Source organism: Mustela lutreola, chromosome 1, assembly GCF_030435805.1.
Source record: "Mustela lutreola isolate mMusLut2 chromosome 1, mMusLut2.pri, whole genome shotgun sequence".
In the NCBI taxonomy this organism is placed as follows: Eukaryota; Metazoa; Chordata; class Mammalia; order Carnivora; family Mustelidae; genus Mustela; species Mustela lutreola.
Genome location: NC_081290.1, coordinates 195979025 through 195994203, shown reverse-complemented (window position 1 = coordinate 195994203; position 15179 = coordinate 195979025). Strand labels below are relative to the sequence as shown.

At 47.4% G+C, this 15179-nt stretch overlaps 1 protein-coding gene across 5 annotated transcripts in view; it reads right to left on the bottom strand.

Annotated features, from left to right (window-relative positions):
* Positions 1-15179, bottom strand: part of PKNOX2 (PBX/knotted 1 homeobox 2) — a 250170-nt gene that overhangs the window by 33799 nt on the left and 201192 nt on the right. For all 5 annotated transcript variants that reach the window (XM_059183944.1, XM_059183972.1, XM_059183979.1 and 2 more), the window contains one exon: positions 10574-10745. In XM_059183944.1, coding sequence (XP_059039927.1) covers positions 10574-10745 — 172 coding nt within the window. The remainder of the gene's footprint in view (positions 1-10573; positions 10746-15179) is intronic.

Here is a 15179-nt window from a genome sequence, read left to right as displayed (position 1 = left end):
TGTCTCTCTTCAGATGGATACTCCTCACCCTTCATGGCAACAGGAGAGTTCTCAGTTTGGGCTTTTCTCTTCATCATTGTTATTATTAGAACAAGAAAAGTGCGACAGGAAGTTTGGAAAGTCAAGGAGGGAAATAACTGTCCTTGACCCATCACCCTAAGAGAACAATGATTTTCTTTTTTTGGTCTTTTCCACAGGCATCTATTTTAACATTGCTTTAGTCACCTTGTGCTTACAACTTTGTTTCCTGTTTTCCCCTTAGTTTATCAGTTGTATTTTTCTACACAGCAGCACGGTGTTCTCTATTGTCACTTCTGGCCTTCGAGCTTCTAGAAGGGAGAGAGGGTGTCTGATTTTCTTGCTATGTTATCATTGGCGCCAACACTCTGGACACTGAGTAAATATTTGCTGAATGGGTAAAAGTTACTGAGTAAACATATTTTTAATTGTTGCCTATTATTTCACATGTGTCCTCCTTAACCAATCCCTCATCATTGGGCATTTAGGCTATTTCCAATTTTTCAATTTTATAAAAAATGTTATAGTGACTGTTTTCCAAGCTTCCTACTTTGATTCATGTGTCTGCCTATTTCCTCAGAGTGAACTCCCAGAAGTGACAGGAAAAAAAGTATGGACATTCTTTCGGCTCATGATAAATACTGCCAAATTGCTTTTCAAAAAAGCGTGTTCAAATGATTCTGGACCAATTGGACATTCACAAGTAAAAACAAACAAAAAACCAAAACCTTGATTTAAGTCTCACATTTTATATAAAAATTAACTCAATTGGACCACAGACCTAAATATAAGATAAAACTATAAAACTTTTAGAATAAAAATGCAGGAGAAAATCACGAGTTCCTAAGAGTGGATTAAGAGGTCTAGACTTGACCACTCAAATTTGACCCAGAAAAGGAAAAACTGATAGATTAGAACTCATCAATATTTAAAAAGCTTGCTCTTCAGGAGATCTTGCAAAGAAGGTGAGAAGGCAAACTATAGATTGGAAGAAAATACTTGCAAACCATATATCTGTCAAAGGACTTCTTTCTAGAATATATAAAGAGCTTTCAGAACTAAACAATAAAAGAGCAAGCAACCCAGTTAGAACAAGGGAAAAAGACAACATCAGACATTTCACTGAAGAAACACAGATGGCAAGTAAGCAAATGAGAAGATGTTCAATGTCATTAGCCATCAGGGAAATGCAAATTAAAACCACAATGAGATATCACTCACACACCTATCAGAATGGTTAAAATAAAAAATAGAGATTAACACCATGGCCAAGAACCAGACACTGGATCACTCATACATTACTAGGGGATGTGAAAAATGGTTCAGCCACTCTAGAAAACAGTGTAACAGGTGTTTTTGAAACAAAACTACATATATGCTTATCCTACACCCTGCAGTTATCCCAGGGAAATAAAATATATGTTCACACAAAAACAGTTTGTGAATGTTCAAAGCAGCCTGTTCTAACAGCCCCAAACTGGAAACAACCAAAATAAACTTCAACAGGTGAATGGATGAAGACACTGTGGTACGTCCATGTCATGGACTACTAGTTAGCAACAAAAAGGAACAAACTATTGATACACTCAGCAACTTGGATGGATTTCAAAAGAATAATTATGGTGAGGGAAAAAAAAGCCAGTCTCAAAAGGTTACCTACTGTATGATGCCATTTATCCGACATTCTTGAAATGACAACATTATGGAGATGAAGAACAGATTGGTGGTGGCCCGAGGGTGCAGTGGGGGAGGGAGGGAGGAACTGGCAGAGGGAGGGAGGAAGTGTTCTCTCTCTTGACTGTCAGAGTTTACATGAATCTGTATCTGTGATACAAAGGCACAAGGCTAAACATGCACAGGAGTGCATGTAAAAAGGTGTCATCTGAATCAGATCTGTGGACTGTATCACTGTCAATTTCCTGGTTGTGAAACTGTATGCAGTTATGCAAGAAGGGAATCAGAACTTCTTTGTATTAGTTCCTAGAACTGCATGTGAATCTGTAATTACATTGAAATGAAAAATGGAAAAAAGGGTGGGGCCTGTTGCCATTGGAGACCCACTGGTGTTGACTTAAGCAGTATCTAGGGAGTCTCTGTGTAATCCTACCCTCCCAGCTGTTGGCTAGCATCTTGACGCCTAGGAATCAAGGCAGGTAATCTCTCCCAGAGAATTTTGACGGTCAGGTGTGAGCAGAACGACATGACTGGACACTGGTGCCATGCTCCTCTCTGAGTTTCATAGACATTTCTAGTGGGGAACGATTGAGTAGTCCCTGGGTTAGCTTTTAGATTGCGTGATGGGCAGGAATGGTGCCTAACTAAGGGCTCTTGGAGTACTGAATTAGACTAAGTGTCACTCAAAGACAGTAACCAACAATTTTGTGTCTTCATGCAGGGCTCAATCCTAGGAACTTATCCTAAGAGAGTGCTCCCTCCCTTTTGGCTGAGATCAAAAGAGACTGTGGTCTCCCATGCAAAGAAGAGTCTCGTGACTTTAGAATGGCTAATTTGGTACTGAAAGAACATTTGCTCTCAATTTTCTACTTGATTTTGGCCATGGATATCCTGGTTTATGTCTTTCAGAATAATTAGCACCATACAAAAGCATTTAGTAAATGCTCATTGACTGCTTGATAACAATACCCAAACCTGTCTTAGACACTGTGTTAAACCTACCACATGCCTTCTCCTATTTATACCACACGACCACCTCTGCAAGGAGGCACCATGATTGCCCATATTTTATAGTTGAAGAAAATGAAGCCCAGAGATATTAAGTTTTCTGTGTTTAGAGCCACATGGCTGGTAAGTGATAACACTAGGATGTGAAGCCACGTGTACTATGTTGCTCCCAAGATGGGCTCTGCGGATTTGTGTAGATGGAGAAAAACAGTCTGAAAGGTACAGGATTTGGGAGTGGCCCAGTGATGGGAAGTATAGGGTATGAGGAAGACCAAATAGCTTTGGGGACATTAAAGTTTAGGATTTCCAGAGTCCTGCCTTGCAATGTTTCCTCATTCGGCTACTCTGGTTCTTCATCTCTCACTCCTGGCCTAGCTTACAGGAGTCAGAGTACTTCACCAATGTAGATGTCTGCCTCCTCCTGGGTAAAAAGAGAAGGTTGGACTATCAGGTGCTTTCCATTTTCTGCTTGCCTGAACATGACTTATGCCTTCAGTTCACGGACGGGGCTGGTAGGGGCCCTGGGAGATGATCTGGGCTGGCGTCTAGGTGAGAGACCAAACTCTCTAGGATACATGGCTGCTCTTGTCTGAGGCGCTCCCAGTGACAGCCTTCACTTCAAGTCCCCTCTATTTCTCTCAGCCTGCTGATTGAGAAGTTCTTTCTCACATGTACCAAGATCTCTCCTACCTGAGTCTGAAGCACCTACTAGGCTTCTGCAGGCACCTAGAACCTCTAATGCCTCCATCAATACAACCTCCCTTAATTTAATATTATCCATTCAACACAAATAAGGAGTTTCACTCTATGCTATACAGGGAACAAGGCATTTGACTTGAAAAAATTGTCCAACTGGTTTTGTGTTCTCCAGACAAATATCATCCTAAGTCCTTAAACCTTTCTTCTCTTTCCTTTTCCTCTTCTCTTTTCCCTTCCCTTCTCTTCTTCCATTTCTTCTTTCCTTCGGTCTCCAAGCTCTCCTTTACTGGACTATTCCTTTTTTAATCAAAATTTCATTTACTTGTTTGGTTTTAAATCTACATACAAGCATCTACCGCAAAGAAAGGTGTACATATCTACTCATTTATTTTCTAAAACATAGCCAATAAGTACTTATTAAAAAAGAATCAGAAAGTACCAACACATAAGACAAAAAGACAAAGTAAAATCTACGTAGAATGGTTTAGTTCAAATGAAACACACAAGGAGCTTACACCACATTTGGCACCCAGTGGTCAAAAGCGGACCTACTTTTTGGTCTAACAAAGCACAGTCGAAGGATGACTTTTTTATGGGATAATAGGCTTGGTTTAAAGATTTAAGAAGGGAGAGTAAATCATAATGGTATTCCGAGGCAATGAATATGGAGGACCTATTCAATATTAGAGACAAAGATGGGCTGTACCATTAGTGGGGTGGCTGGTGGGCAGAAGCAAATCTGTGGGGGTTGTTGTCAGACACCCTGAATCCAGGCCTATTGTTTACAAAATTGGGTGTTACTGGGCCACGAGTTCTGTGAGCCTCAACTTCCTCATTTGGAACATGGGGATAAAGATCATTGCTTGCTTTTAAGAGTTGATTAAGGCTAAAGGCAATAATGATGTGAAAGTATCTTAGAAACCAGAGGGAAGCAAGTGCATATAATTTTTTAAATCTCTTTTAATAATTTCTAATATCCTGTTGGCTTTTCTACTGTTCTTTCATATTCAGCGAGTAGAAAAAGAATCATTCCCGGTGTTTTTTCTCCTGTATTTATGTTTAATAAATCACCCTCTATCCTACGTGTTTGCAATTTTGGGTTTTTGCTTCTAAATCAGAATAAAACTCTGATTTATTAAACTATTTTTCTAAGTGATCAATGCCATATAAAAAGTTATTTCAAATCTTCTAGAGCAATAACAATTCCATTTAATTTAATACCATCATCAAACGTGATGGATGTGTTCTCAATCCTTCCCCCTAAGTCTTGCTTCACCTCCAGCTTCTCTCTCTGCTTTTTCTTACAAAATAAACAGCCCTTTTCTACTGAGAGGTACCCTTCAAAAAAAGCAAAATGAGAATTGACCTTATATTTTAGTCTTACACCCCTGCACACTAGCTCCTCACTGGTCCCAGGAGAATACACAAGGACTGGGGCATCTTGTGGGCTATGAAGTTGCACGGTGGGATGTCCCAAATCTATTATTGCCTGCCTGCTGATTTTGGATGACCTGTTTAACTCTATTTGTAAAATTGAGGATGATAATACCTACCCTGTAGAGTGGGTATGAAAATTGAATAAAATGATATATGCAAATGTTCTGGGCACATAGTAGCTATTTGATAAATGCCTTTTCTTTATGCCAACACTCTCCCCCATCCCACTACCCCAAGTTCCTTTCTAAAAAGTGGCCTTCTGTAGGGTTGTGGCTTTTGCCCTTCATAGTCATAAATCCTTGCCTTCCAAAACACACACATACACACACACAACACACACATATATATACATCACTTTCTGATTTGCAAAATGCTTTTTTCATCATTATCTCATTTGAATCTCACAACCACGGGGACTCAGGTGACCTAAATTCCATGCAGCAAGTTGGGGGGCAAGTTCTTTTCACCTTCTCCTCCCTCGGCAAGTTGGGAAGCTGGAACTACTCTCTCTCACTTACATACAAGAGAGTTTCTAAACTTGCATTCCTTAAAGTGCTCAGATATTTCCTGTGGGTCATTAGGGCAGCCAAAGCTAAAATCAAACCAAAAATTGTTCCCGAACTGGCCAGCTGGATCTGAGCAGTTGGAAGTGCAGGGTCCCTGGAACAAGGAATGGGACGTGGGAGAAAGGTGAAGACCAGGGATGGGAGAACTGCCAGAAAACAGGGGGATAAAATGGTGATGCGAGCCATCATGCATGACAAGTTCAATGACTTTTAAGTCAATAGCATGGCACTTTGCCTCCAATGTCCTCAGAATTTGGAGCAGCAAGTGGTTCAGAGGGAAGAGGCAGGTGGGCTTTGGGAGTTAGACCCACTTGGTGCAAATCCCAACTCTGTAACTTATTGGCAGTAGGACTCTCACTCCTTGATCTTCTCCTTTGTAAAATGGGGATGACAAGAACTACCTCGTGGGCTGTTATGAGAATTACATAGAGAAATGTGCTGGAGAACAATGGGTTTTGGAAGCTGAGTCTTGGGTCTTCCACCAACTGAGAAATACTGGCCAATTTACTTCATCACTGTACTTTACTTTCCCCATTTTTCCTGTAAAATAGGATAATAGTAGTGACTCTCTCCGCATTGTACTGAGGATTAGAGATGCAGCTAGAAAGGACTACTAAAACCAAGACCAGGCACATAGAAAGCTCTAGGAGAACAGTGGCTATAGGTCAGCATGGGGGCTGAGTGGGGGCATTGGGAGTTCGAGACCTGCACAGTATCTGTCTTGCACGCCTGCCTTGGGATTGGCAGTGTGATCTTGAACTAAGTGAGTTCACCTTGCATCTCAATCTCCTCATTTTAAAGTGGGGATAATAATACACACATACTTGTTGGTTTGAAGACAAGATTAAATAAGGTAATATAGGTAAGGTGTTTACAATAGCACCTAGTAAGTGCTCTATAAATGTTAATCACAACTAGCTTTGATTAGTCTCAATAGCATTCCCTATCTTGGTGTTGGTAAGATTCTCTGCTCCTATATAGGTGGCGAGAGTTGGGCGGCAGGCTGAAGTGAACGACTCTGATCGGGGCCGCCTGAGGTCTCTATGGACACAGAGCTCTGGCCTGGCTCCTTCATGTGCCTCCTTATTCACAGCCTCCAGCCTCTGGCCCTGCCTTTTTAGAGTGGGCCCAGGGGCCTGGGGGGCCCCATTTTGGAGCAGGCTTTGCGGTCAGGCAGCCATAATCTGTCCCTCGAGCCACACCAGAGTCTCATTAAAACGTGCCCCATAAATGTTAAAAAATTTACACATAAAAAAATTCCATGCATGAAACTGAAACCTTACGTTTAACAGCCTCGGTTTGAAATCTTGCATAATATATAAAACCTCGGCACTGCACTGGGGGCCCGTAAATCAGATTTTATAAAACAAAAAGCTTTTACCTTTCAAAGGGGTTTGGGGAACTTGCAAATTTTACAAACTTTACCAACTGCCAGTCAGAGGCTGCTGGGTCCAAGCAGGGGATCGGTGGGCCCGATGAGAAATGGGCCTGGTTGGGTGTAGGGACTTGGGGGGCAGAGAGTATCCCCAGGGAGCTCAGTGGGGGCATGCTGGCTTAGCCACCACAGGGGTGAGAAGCCACCTCCATAGTTCTGAAACAGGGAGGTAGAGAAGGTCGGAGAGTGGGTGGCAGGGGATGAGAGTAGGTGGCAGAGAGAGGTGGGGAGTGGGGAGGTGGGGGTGTGGAGATGCTGTTGGCATTTATAAATGAGGACTTTACTGTCCCCAAGAAGAAGAGAGGTGGGGAGACCTTGGAAGGAGCAGAGTATTGGGAGCCAACAGACCTGGGTTCTGGTCCTAAATGACTCATTTCCCTTCACTTTTACAGTGTCCCCATCTGTAAAATGGGGAGTTGTATGTGCTGGACAGTCTTCTCTCAGTTGTGTTTTCCCTTAGCATTTTGTGACTCTTAAGTTTCTCTGTGGGCATCAGTGCTGTGGGAGCAGCTGGATAGCCAGGAGAGGGACGTTCCCTCAGAAGCCTACAATCTGGGAACCCCTGATCTTTGGGTAGCTCTGGGAGAGCGCAATCAGCCATTCCCATGGGAACTTGTCTGGGAGACCGCTGCTGGGAGCAGGGGAAGGGATCGCTCAGCAAGCCAGTTTGCTTGGAGGATTGGAGGACAGGCAGCTGGAGGTGGGGGGAATGTACATCCTAAGGGCTGACATGGGGCCTATGGGCTCTCTGAGCTTGGGAGAAAGCAGGATCAGAGCATGACCTGAGGGCCCGGGGAGGGACAAAGTTTTGGGGGACCCCCACATCCTTCTGACAATCCCATCTGTGAAAGTCAATATTCAAGGGCAAAGGAAAGCCGCCCTGACACACATATATATAAAAAATAAATCTCTCAATTATCTCAGCTCATTTGCTTGGGGTCTCTCATTTTATGTCCCTGCTCCGCTGCGCAGTATATCTGTCCGGATAAAGAGTTACAGTCCGTTGGGCTACGTGTGCGGGGTTGTAAAAAATACAGATGCCAAATTAACTGGCTGTGGCACTCAGCAGCTGATTGAGCTGATAATGACGCGATCTGACCTTTTTCTAATTTCTAATTATGTGCATCTCGGCTGTGCTGGCTACATGATTCTTGTTCTAATGACGGCTCCCATGGTTGGCCTCTCCAGCCGCCCCCTCCCCACGCAGGACTACAAATGTGGTGGCAAAGGGCACTGCTCAACTCCCCAAATGAAGTTGCAGGGTCTCTGCCCCACCGTCTTCTTGATGGCCAGGAGGAGACGCCGGAAAGGTGGTTCTCCTTTACCTTAGCGATACTGCATTTGAGATAAACCTTCCGGATGCCACGCATTTTTAAAGGACATTTGGTTCCACATGCCATCTTGTTAATTTTTTTTTTTATTGCCATGACATGAGAGAGGTGTATTAGCTCTACAGACGAGGAAACTGAGCTTCAAAGGAATTAAATCATTACAGTCGCACACAGGCTAAGCTGTGAAGCCAGGCTCGGGTCCTCCCTCTCCAAGAGCTCCTTCAACTCTCTATTCAAACACCTGACCAGTCAGCGGCCACTGACAGTGGCTAAGACCTAAGTAAATCCGGTCCACCTGGGCAGATGTGGTGTCTGAGGCTGTTCTGCCCACGGGACCGTTCCCAGCCTGATCACCTGGGACAGAAGTCCAGGGGACACCAGGGGTCTGGGGTCCCTGGGGCAGCCCTGAGGTATCCACAGCCCCAGGTCAGGTGTGCAAGGAGCAGACACGTAACCGAGGTCTGTTGGGCAACATCAAGAGATCGGATTCTTTGAGGGAACCAAAACCTGAGAGACCCAGGTAGTGTTAGCAAGGGGAAAGCACAGAGCTGCAGCCCCTTTTTGGTGAATTCCAGGTTATCCTAGAAAAGGAGGCTGTTCTCAGGTGTGCCTGTGAGAGCTTCCCCTGGCAAGGCGTGCGAGGTTTTTTGCCCCAGGACTCCTGCTCCTTAAAAAGGGTTCAGTTCCTTCCCATCACTCTGCCTAATTTGAGGTATTTTCTACCGACTTCGGCGTCAGCTTCTTTTTGTGTCACGGGATAAGAGTGGCTCGTGGCCCTGCCAGGCCCGTTCCAGCTCCCCAGAAATAGCTGCCTCGTGTCTCCTAGCCCTGTGGCTGCTGCGGGCCTAAATTCCCAAGACCTGCTTCGCAGGGGCAGTTCCGAACTGGTGACCCGCTGGGGAGGGTGGGGCCGGAGCAGCCTACAGGGAACCGGACAGTCAGGAGGCTGGGCTCCTGGGGCAGTGGGGCTGCTCCAGCCCAGCCGGGGGAGACGGAGGGCCGGCCGAGCAGAGCGGACCCGCGGCCCTCAGGTACCCGCGCTAACAGGCCTGACGGCCCGCACGTGCTCCCCTCGGCAAGTTCCCCCCTCTCCCGAACCGCCAGCCCCGCTCTCACACCTCACCAACCTCCAGGCCAGGCTGGCCTCTCCTGGCAGTTCTTGGGGACTCCATAGAACAGCATGTCCAGCTACCGCGAGCAGCAGCCGCGCGGGTAACTCACAGCGCGTAATAACACGGAAGTCCCCGAAGGCGCGCTGAGTGCGCAAGCGCATGCACATGCGTGGGCAGGCGCGCGTGTGTGGGCAGGCGCGCGTGTGTGGGCAGGCGCGCGTGTGTGGGCAGGCGCGCGTGTGTGGGCAGGCGCGCGTGTGTGGGCAGGCGCGCGTGTGTGGGCAGGCGCGCGTGTGTGGGCAGGCGCGCGTGTGCGGACGTTCTCTTCCTGTTTTTGGTGCCACCTTTGCTTTTCCAGTACTGTTTTCCTTTTGGGAGCAGGTATTAGCTAAACTCTGGTTACGAGAGGTCAGCCCTATAATCAATTCACGGAGGAGAGTTTTGTAGTTTCCAAATTGACCATGCATGGTTTAGGTAATCCACCCACAGAAAAATCAGGAATTGTGGTTAATAATAATCTATCGTGATGAATGAACAGAGCAGCTGCTCTGTTTCTCTTTCTCCCTCAGCAGACCTCCCAGGGCTAGGAGAGAATTTGAGATGTCACCTACGGTAGTGGTTACCAAATCTTATTGATGATTGCAGTTGCCTGGGAAACTTAAAAACATAGAATCACAAGGTCCCATCAAACGTACTGAATCACAATGCCCAGGAATATATATTTTAAAAAACCCTGTAGTGATGATCTGGATGATAAATGGGTTTAGAAGCCTGGTCTACATGCCTCAGTTGGACAGGACCTCTATCAGCCTTCTCAACATGACTGTGTCTCTGGGTCTTTTCCTCTATTGATGTGTTTGACTATGCCTGTCACCCTCACTCTCCACACTGTAGCACACCAGACGTCAACTCCTCCCTGGGCAGCCCAAGACATATTTATTAACAAGCCAGGACTCCTCAGAACAGCTACTACAGACCTTTTGGCTCCTGCGACCCTCCTTCCTTCCTGTCTGCACTGCAAAGGTGGAGAGCAGGGTGGTGGAATGCAGGTGCAGCAATGAGGAGAGAACACAACGCCTCTGGCAGCAAAACCTAAGCATGCAACTCTTCGTTTAAGGAATCAGCAATGGTTCTCAACTGCTAGAATGGGTGCATCTAGGGCCTGCCCCAGAGTGGGCACCCCACATTTTCTGTTGAATGAATGGAATGAATAAAAGGATCATTTCTAGGGCTTGTGGAAGGATCAGAGGGTGGGAAGACCCTAAGCCAGGGTGGGGGTTGGAGGGTCTTTACCAGATTGTCCAGTTCTGGGTCATCGCTGAAGAAGGGTTTGTGCTCCTGCTCCTGCTGGTGGACAAAATTCTCGATGTCCACATCAAAGCTGGCGGAGGTGATGCACTCTGAGCCCTGGGTGGCCTGTTCACATTTCTCAAACAGCAGCGTCAGGAGCGGGAAAAGAGGGTGCCTGCGGGGATATCAAGAGCTCACACATGCGCACAGAGACCTGATGTTGGCTGGGCTCAGAAGCCACCAGGGCCCCTTTCCCACACTCCCGTCTCTTCTTCTCCCGAGGTCCTACTTCTTGAGACCATCCCCAGTCCCCACGCCAGCCTGGATGCCAGCCCTCTCATGCCCTGGCATAGAGGAGCCAGTCTTCTGGTTCCTGGAGGCCTTAGAGGACTCTATTCCGCCCCCCGCACCTGACTAGGTGCCTAACTCTTAGGTTAGAGAAGCTGCGTGGATATTGGGTGAGAGAGGAGGGGTATATGCCTTCACAGAAATAAGCGCCCATTTCTGGTTCAAGGTCAACCCAGGAAGGACATGTAGGAAGTATCCAGAAAAGTCCTGAACATGAGCAGTAGTGGTTTGTCACAGATTTGCTGGCCGTCTGGCACCAGCTGAGGGCAGCGGACATGCACACCTGTGTGTTTCCCAGTGTACACAGGTGGATGTGTGTGAGCTTGAATATGCGTCCATATGCGGTGTGTGGGTGTCTCTATCTGTCCTTCGTCTACTGGCTGACTCAGTTTAGGTCACACATCCCAGTTACACGTACGACGTCTCTCTGCACCTTTTTGTCAGTGCACACTTAGCACAACCGTGACTCAACAATTAATGGCATTGCTGTTCTCTTCCAAGATTGTCCCTGTGTTAAGGATCACTGTATCCTTAGGACATTGCCCTGCACGCTCACTGCAGGCACTTACTAAATATTTGGTGGCAGATGATGAATCAGCAAATGAAGACAGCATGAGTGTGAGCATGTGTGAGTGTGTGGGCGTCGTTCCAGGATGCATTATGTAAGCCAGAGTGCCTACTTCAGTGCCTGACAGGCTTTAGGGGTCCTCACGTAGATATCACCAAGTCTGGGAAGCTTCCTTCACTCCCCCGCCCCTAACCTATGCTGATGGCTCTCTGAGCTCTTTGTTTTATTGTCTGCCTTCCTCACTAGACTGTAAGCCAGATGAGGGCAAGAGCCAAGCCCGCCTTACTCTTCACTGTGTGTCCAGAGTCTGGAAGAGGTATGTGGATTCCAAGAAATATCCATTGCCTATAATATGTGTGTGTCTATTTGCACATAAAAGCACACATCATTCTTATTTTTCTGCAGGACATGAACAGTGAGGTCTTAGCATCCAGCATGAGTGCCTGGGTTTCACAGATTGTTGACCCTTGACTGGCACCCTCATTCCCTTTCACTGCGATTCCAAAAGAACGTTTGCCAATGGACTCTCCTCAGTTCCTTGGGACCACACAATCCAGCTCTAGTCTTTCTGATTAAGCCCTGTTGGCTGGGTGAGGAGGAAGTTTGTGTGTTGGCCGTAGCTCCCAGGCCTCTACCAACAGGCGTGTTCTAGTCAGCATGGTCCGATGGAACTTTCTGCAGGGATGGAAATGTTCTACGATCTCCTCTGTCCAATATGGTAGCCACTATAGGAGGCCAACGGACACTTGAAATATGAGCGTGGTGCCTGCAACACTGAATTTTAAATTTATTGAATTGTAACTAATTTTAATGTAAATAGCCACATTTGGCTAGTGGCTAGCATAATGGGGAATACAATAAGCCCTGAAAAGGAAAGCAGACCATGCTTTTTCCCTTCCTGTACTCTATAACCACAGCAAGAGGAAGACTGACTATCCAGCCTACACAGGGTTTGCATGTAGATGGGGAACCCCTAGTAGCCTGTCCCATGCTGGAATACTAATAATTCTGGGCAAGAAGACAGAGGTGCTCAGTTCCATCCATACTCAGCCCTATACCCGCTGGGCACTCTGCTTGGGCTCAGGGGCAGTGGTGGACGAGGAGAGAGACATTCCTGCTTGGGACGAGCCACTTGGTGGGGCAACCTGCCCCTGGACACCATCTCCCGACCCTCATTTTGGGAACTGTTGCATAAACAGCTGTGCCCCCCACCCCCGCCAGGCTGCAGCCTAGGTTACAGTCTGGGGAGGATAAAGGGTCAACGTCTAGGGATGGTGCATTGGCAGCCCCCTGTGGCTAGAAGATCCATTCGACTCCTAGAGGAAGCTGGTAGGGCAAACAATGGTTTCCCTGACCCATCCGGCTAAAGACAAAGAGAAAACCAGGTGAAGGGGTTAAACTCCAGAGTAAGTCTTCATTTGCAGCCACTAATACCGCAGCATATTATAGTCTAATCTAACCTGATCCCAGTTTAATGCAAGATTCTCCTTGCCCTGAGTGGAATACCAAAGAAAGCCTCAGTGGCTGTAATTTAAGCAGAGCCCTGCAGTGGTTTAGCTGAGGGACATGAAAGGCAAATTCCAGACGGTGTTATGAATTATTGCGCCTTATGAACCTTCCTACTCTCAACAGATGCCTGCTGCCATTTAAACAGCCACTAGATCAATTAGGAATGAAAGGCACAAATCGACTCCGTACAAGGGCACTAAATTACCAGGAACTAATAATCCGCAGCATCGTGCCAGGTGGTGGGGGTGCAGCCCCGGCCCCAGCCCCGCAGGAGCCGCCGGTCACCGCAAGCTCCTTCCTCACCGGTTGCAGGGAGGGTAGGCGGCGGCTGCATGGGGAGGGGGTGGCCTCTGTGTGTGCACACATGTGCACCTGGCTTGCATGTAGGCTGTCGATGAGAGCAGGTGTGAGTGGTGTCCTAGTGTCCCATCCTGTGTTGCTATTGTGCGTGCACACGACACATTTATGCAGGAGGCGAGTGCATGTGGGCCGTGGCCTCGAAAACAGGTTTTGCATGCTCTGAGTACAGTTTGCATATGCCCTATATTATATGTAGTGTGTGCATGCGTTATGTTATTTGTATGCAGTATGTGTGAGGGGTTTGTGGGTTCCGTGTACACAGCATGAATGTCATGTGGGATGGGGGAGAGGGATCTGCTAGTGATGGAGTCTCCCCACATTAGAGTTCAGGTACGCAGGGAGAGTCTTCTTCTTTGCCACTGTCCTTGCCCCTGCAGGGCAGAGAGTAATCAGGGAGGGCCTCTCGGAGGAGGTGACATTCAAGTTAAGCTTCAAATGATGAGGAAGCAGTCAGGCAGAGATCTGGGGGGGGGGGTGTTCCAAACAGGGTGTGGGGGGAAGCAAAGCATTTAAGACAGGAATGAGCTTGGCACGTTTCTAGAACAAAATCCAGATGTGTGTGTGTGGAGTGAGGTAGGTAGGCTAGGAATGGAGGGAGATGAAGCTGAAGAGAGAAGCAGGTGTTAGATCATAGGCGGGAGGGTGAGGAAGGATGGGGACATTGTCAAACACTCTGGGAAGCAATGTGCAGCTTCTGTGTGAAGCCGCAGCATGGGCCCTTTTTATAAACTTCTCACTTCCAGGTGTCAGATCTCCCCAGAATGTGTGTGTGTGTGTGTGTGTGTGTGTGTGTGTGTGTGCAGGGGGGGCATATCTGGGGTGTTTTCTATGGCTTCTGCTATATCTCAAGAAGAAAGAAATATACTTTCTATTGCTGCCTCCCCCCGCCCCCAATTTAACCAGGGGCCCCTGGAGCACAGAGTGGACCTCGTGGATACTGGCATGGCCTCCTCTCTCCAGCCCCTTCCTGCCTGAGCCACACTATCAGCTCCCAAATTTCTTTTCTTATCTAACACCCTCCCCCAGCCACTCTAATCCCTGGATCCCTGAGCCTAGGGGCTCAGATGGCACCTGGGCTTGCCCACGGCTTTTGTACAAATGTTAGCCAAGGTCAATGAGCTGCCTGTGGCTCCCATGCTCTGCCCGCCTGGATCTCTCCATCAACCCAGACTGCTACCTGCTACCTCAAGCGTGGGGACTGTTGAGACACTCTGTATCACCCCCCACCCCTGAGAAACAGGCTGCTTTCCAATGACCTGGCTGGGTTCTGTGGCCGCAGTCATGCCACTGGTTCCCAACACAGTCCCCAGCCCCTTCCGCGGCTGCCCGGCTCTACAGGTTAATCTTTATTTCTAAGCTACCTTCCAACATCACCTCAGAAGGCTGGAGATGAGGCCGGAAACCACTGCTGCAGGCTTAGGGTAGGGTGGGGTGAATAAGGCAGAGCCCACGGGAGCTGGACATCTTAGCCACCTGGGACACGAGTGGTCCTGTCTGAACCAGGTGAGGGATGGGAAGAAAGATTTCCAGATGGGTGTGGGATTCGGTTCTTTATTTTTGGCCTTCCCTAAGCTTCAGGTTGTCCAGCTACAATGGGTTTTAAGGAATTCCTCTTCCTGCTGTCCAGATCTGTCCCATTGCGGATCAATACCCTTCAGAGGCTAGAAGCAGGAATGTGGAAACTCAGTCCCCAGTGCTCAGGTGATGATGAACAAGATATGAAAGATGGCCATTAGACTTTATTTCCAAAGAGCGGAGGACATTTGACCTCCATAAGAACTCACCTTCTCCCTCCCAGATCTTTCTCCACTCTTCTCCCCCTGT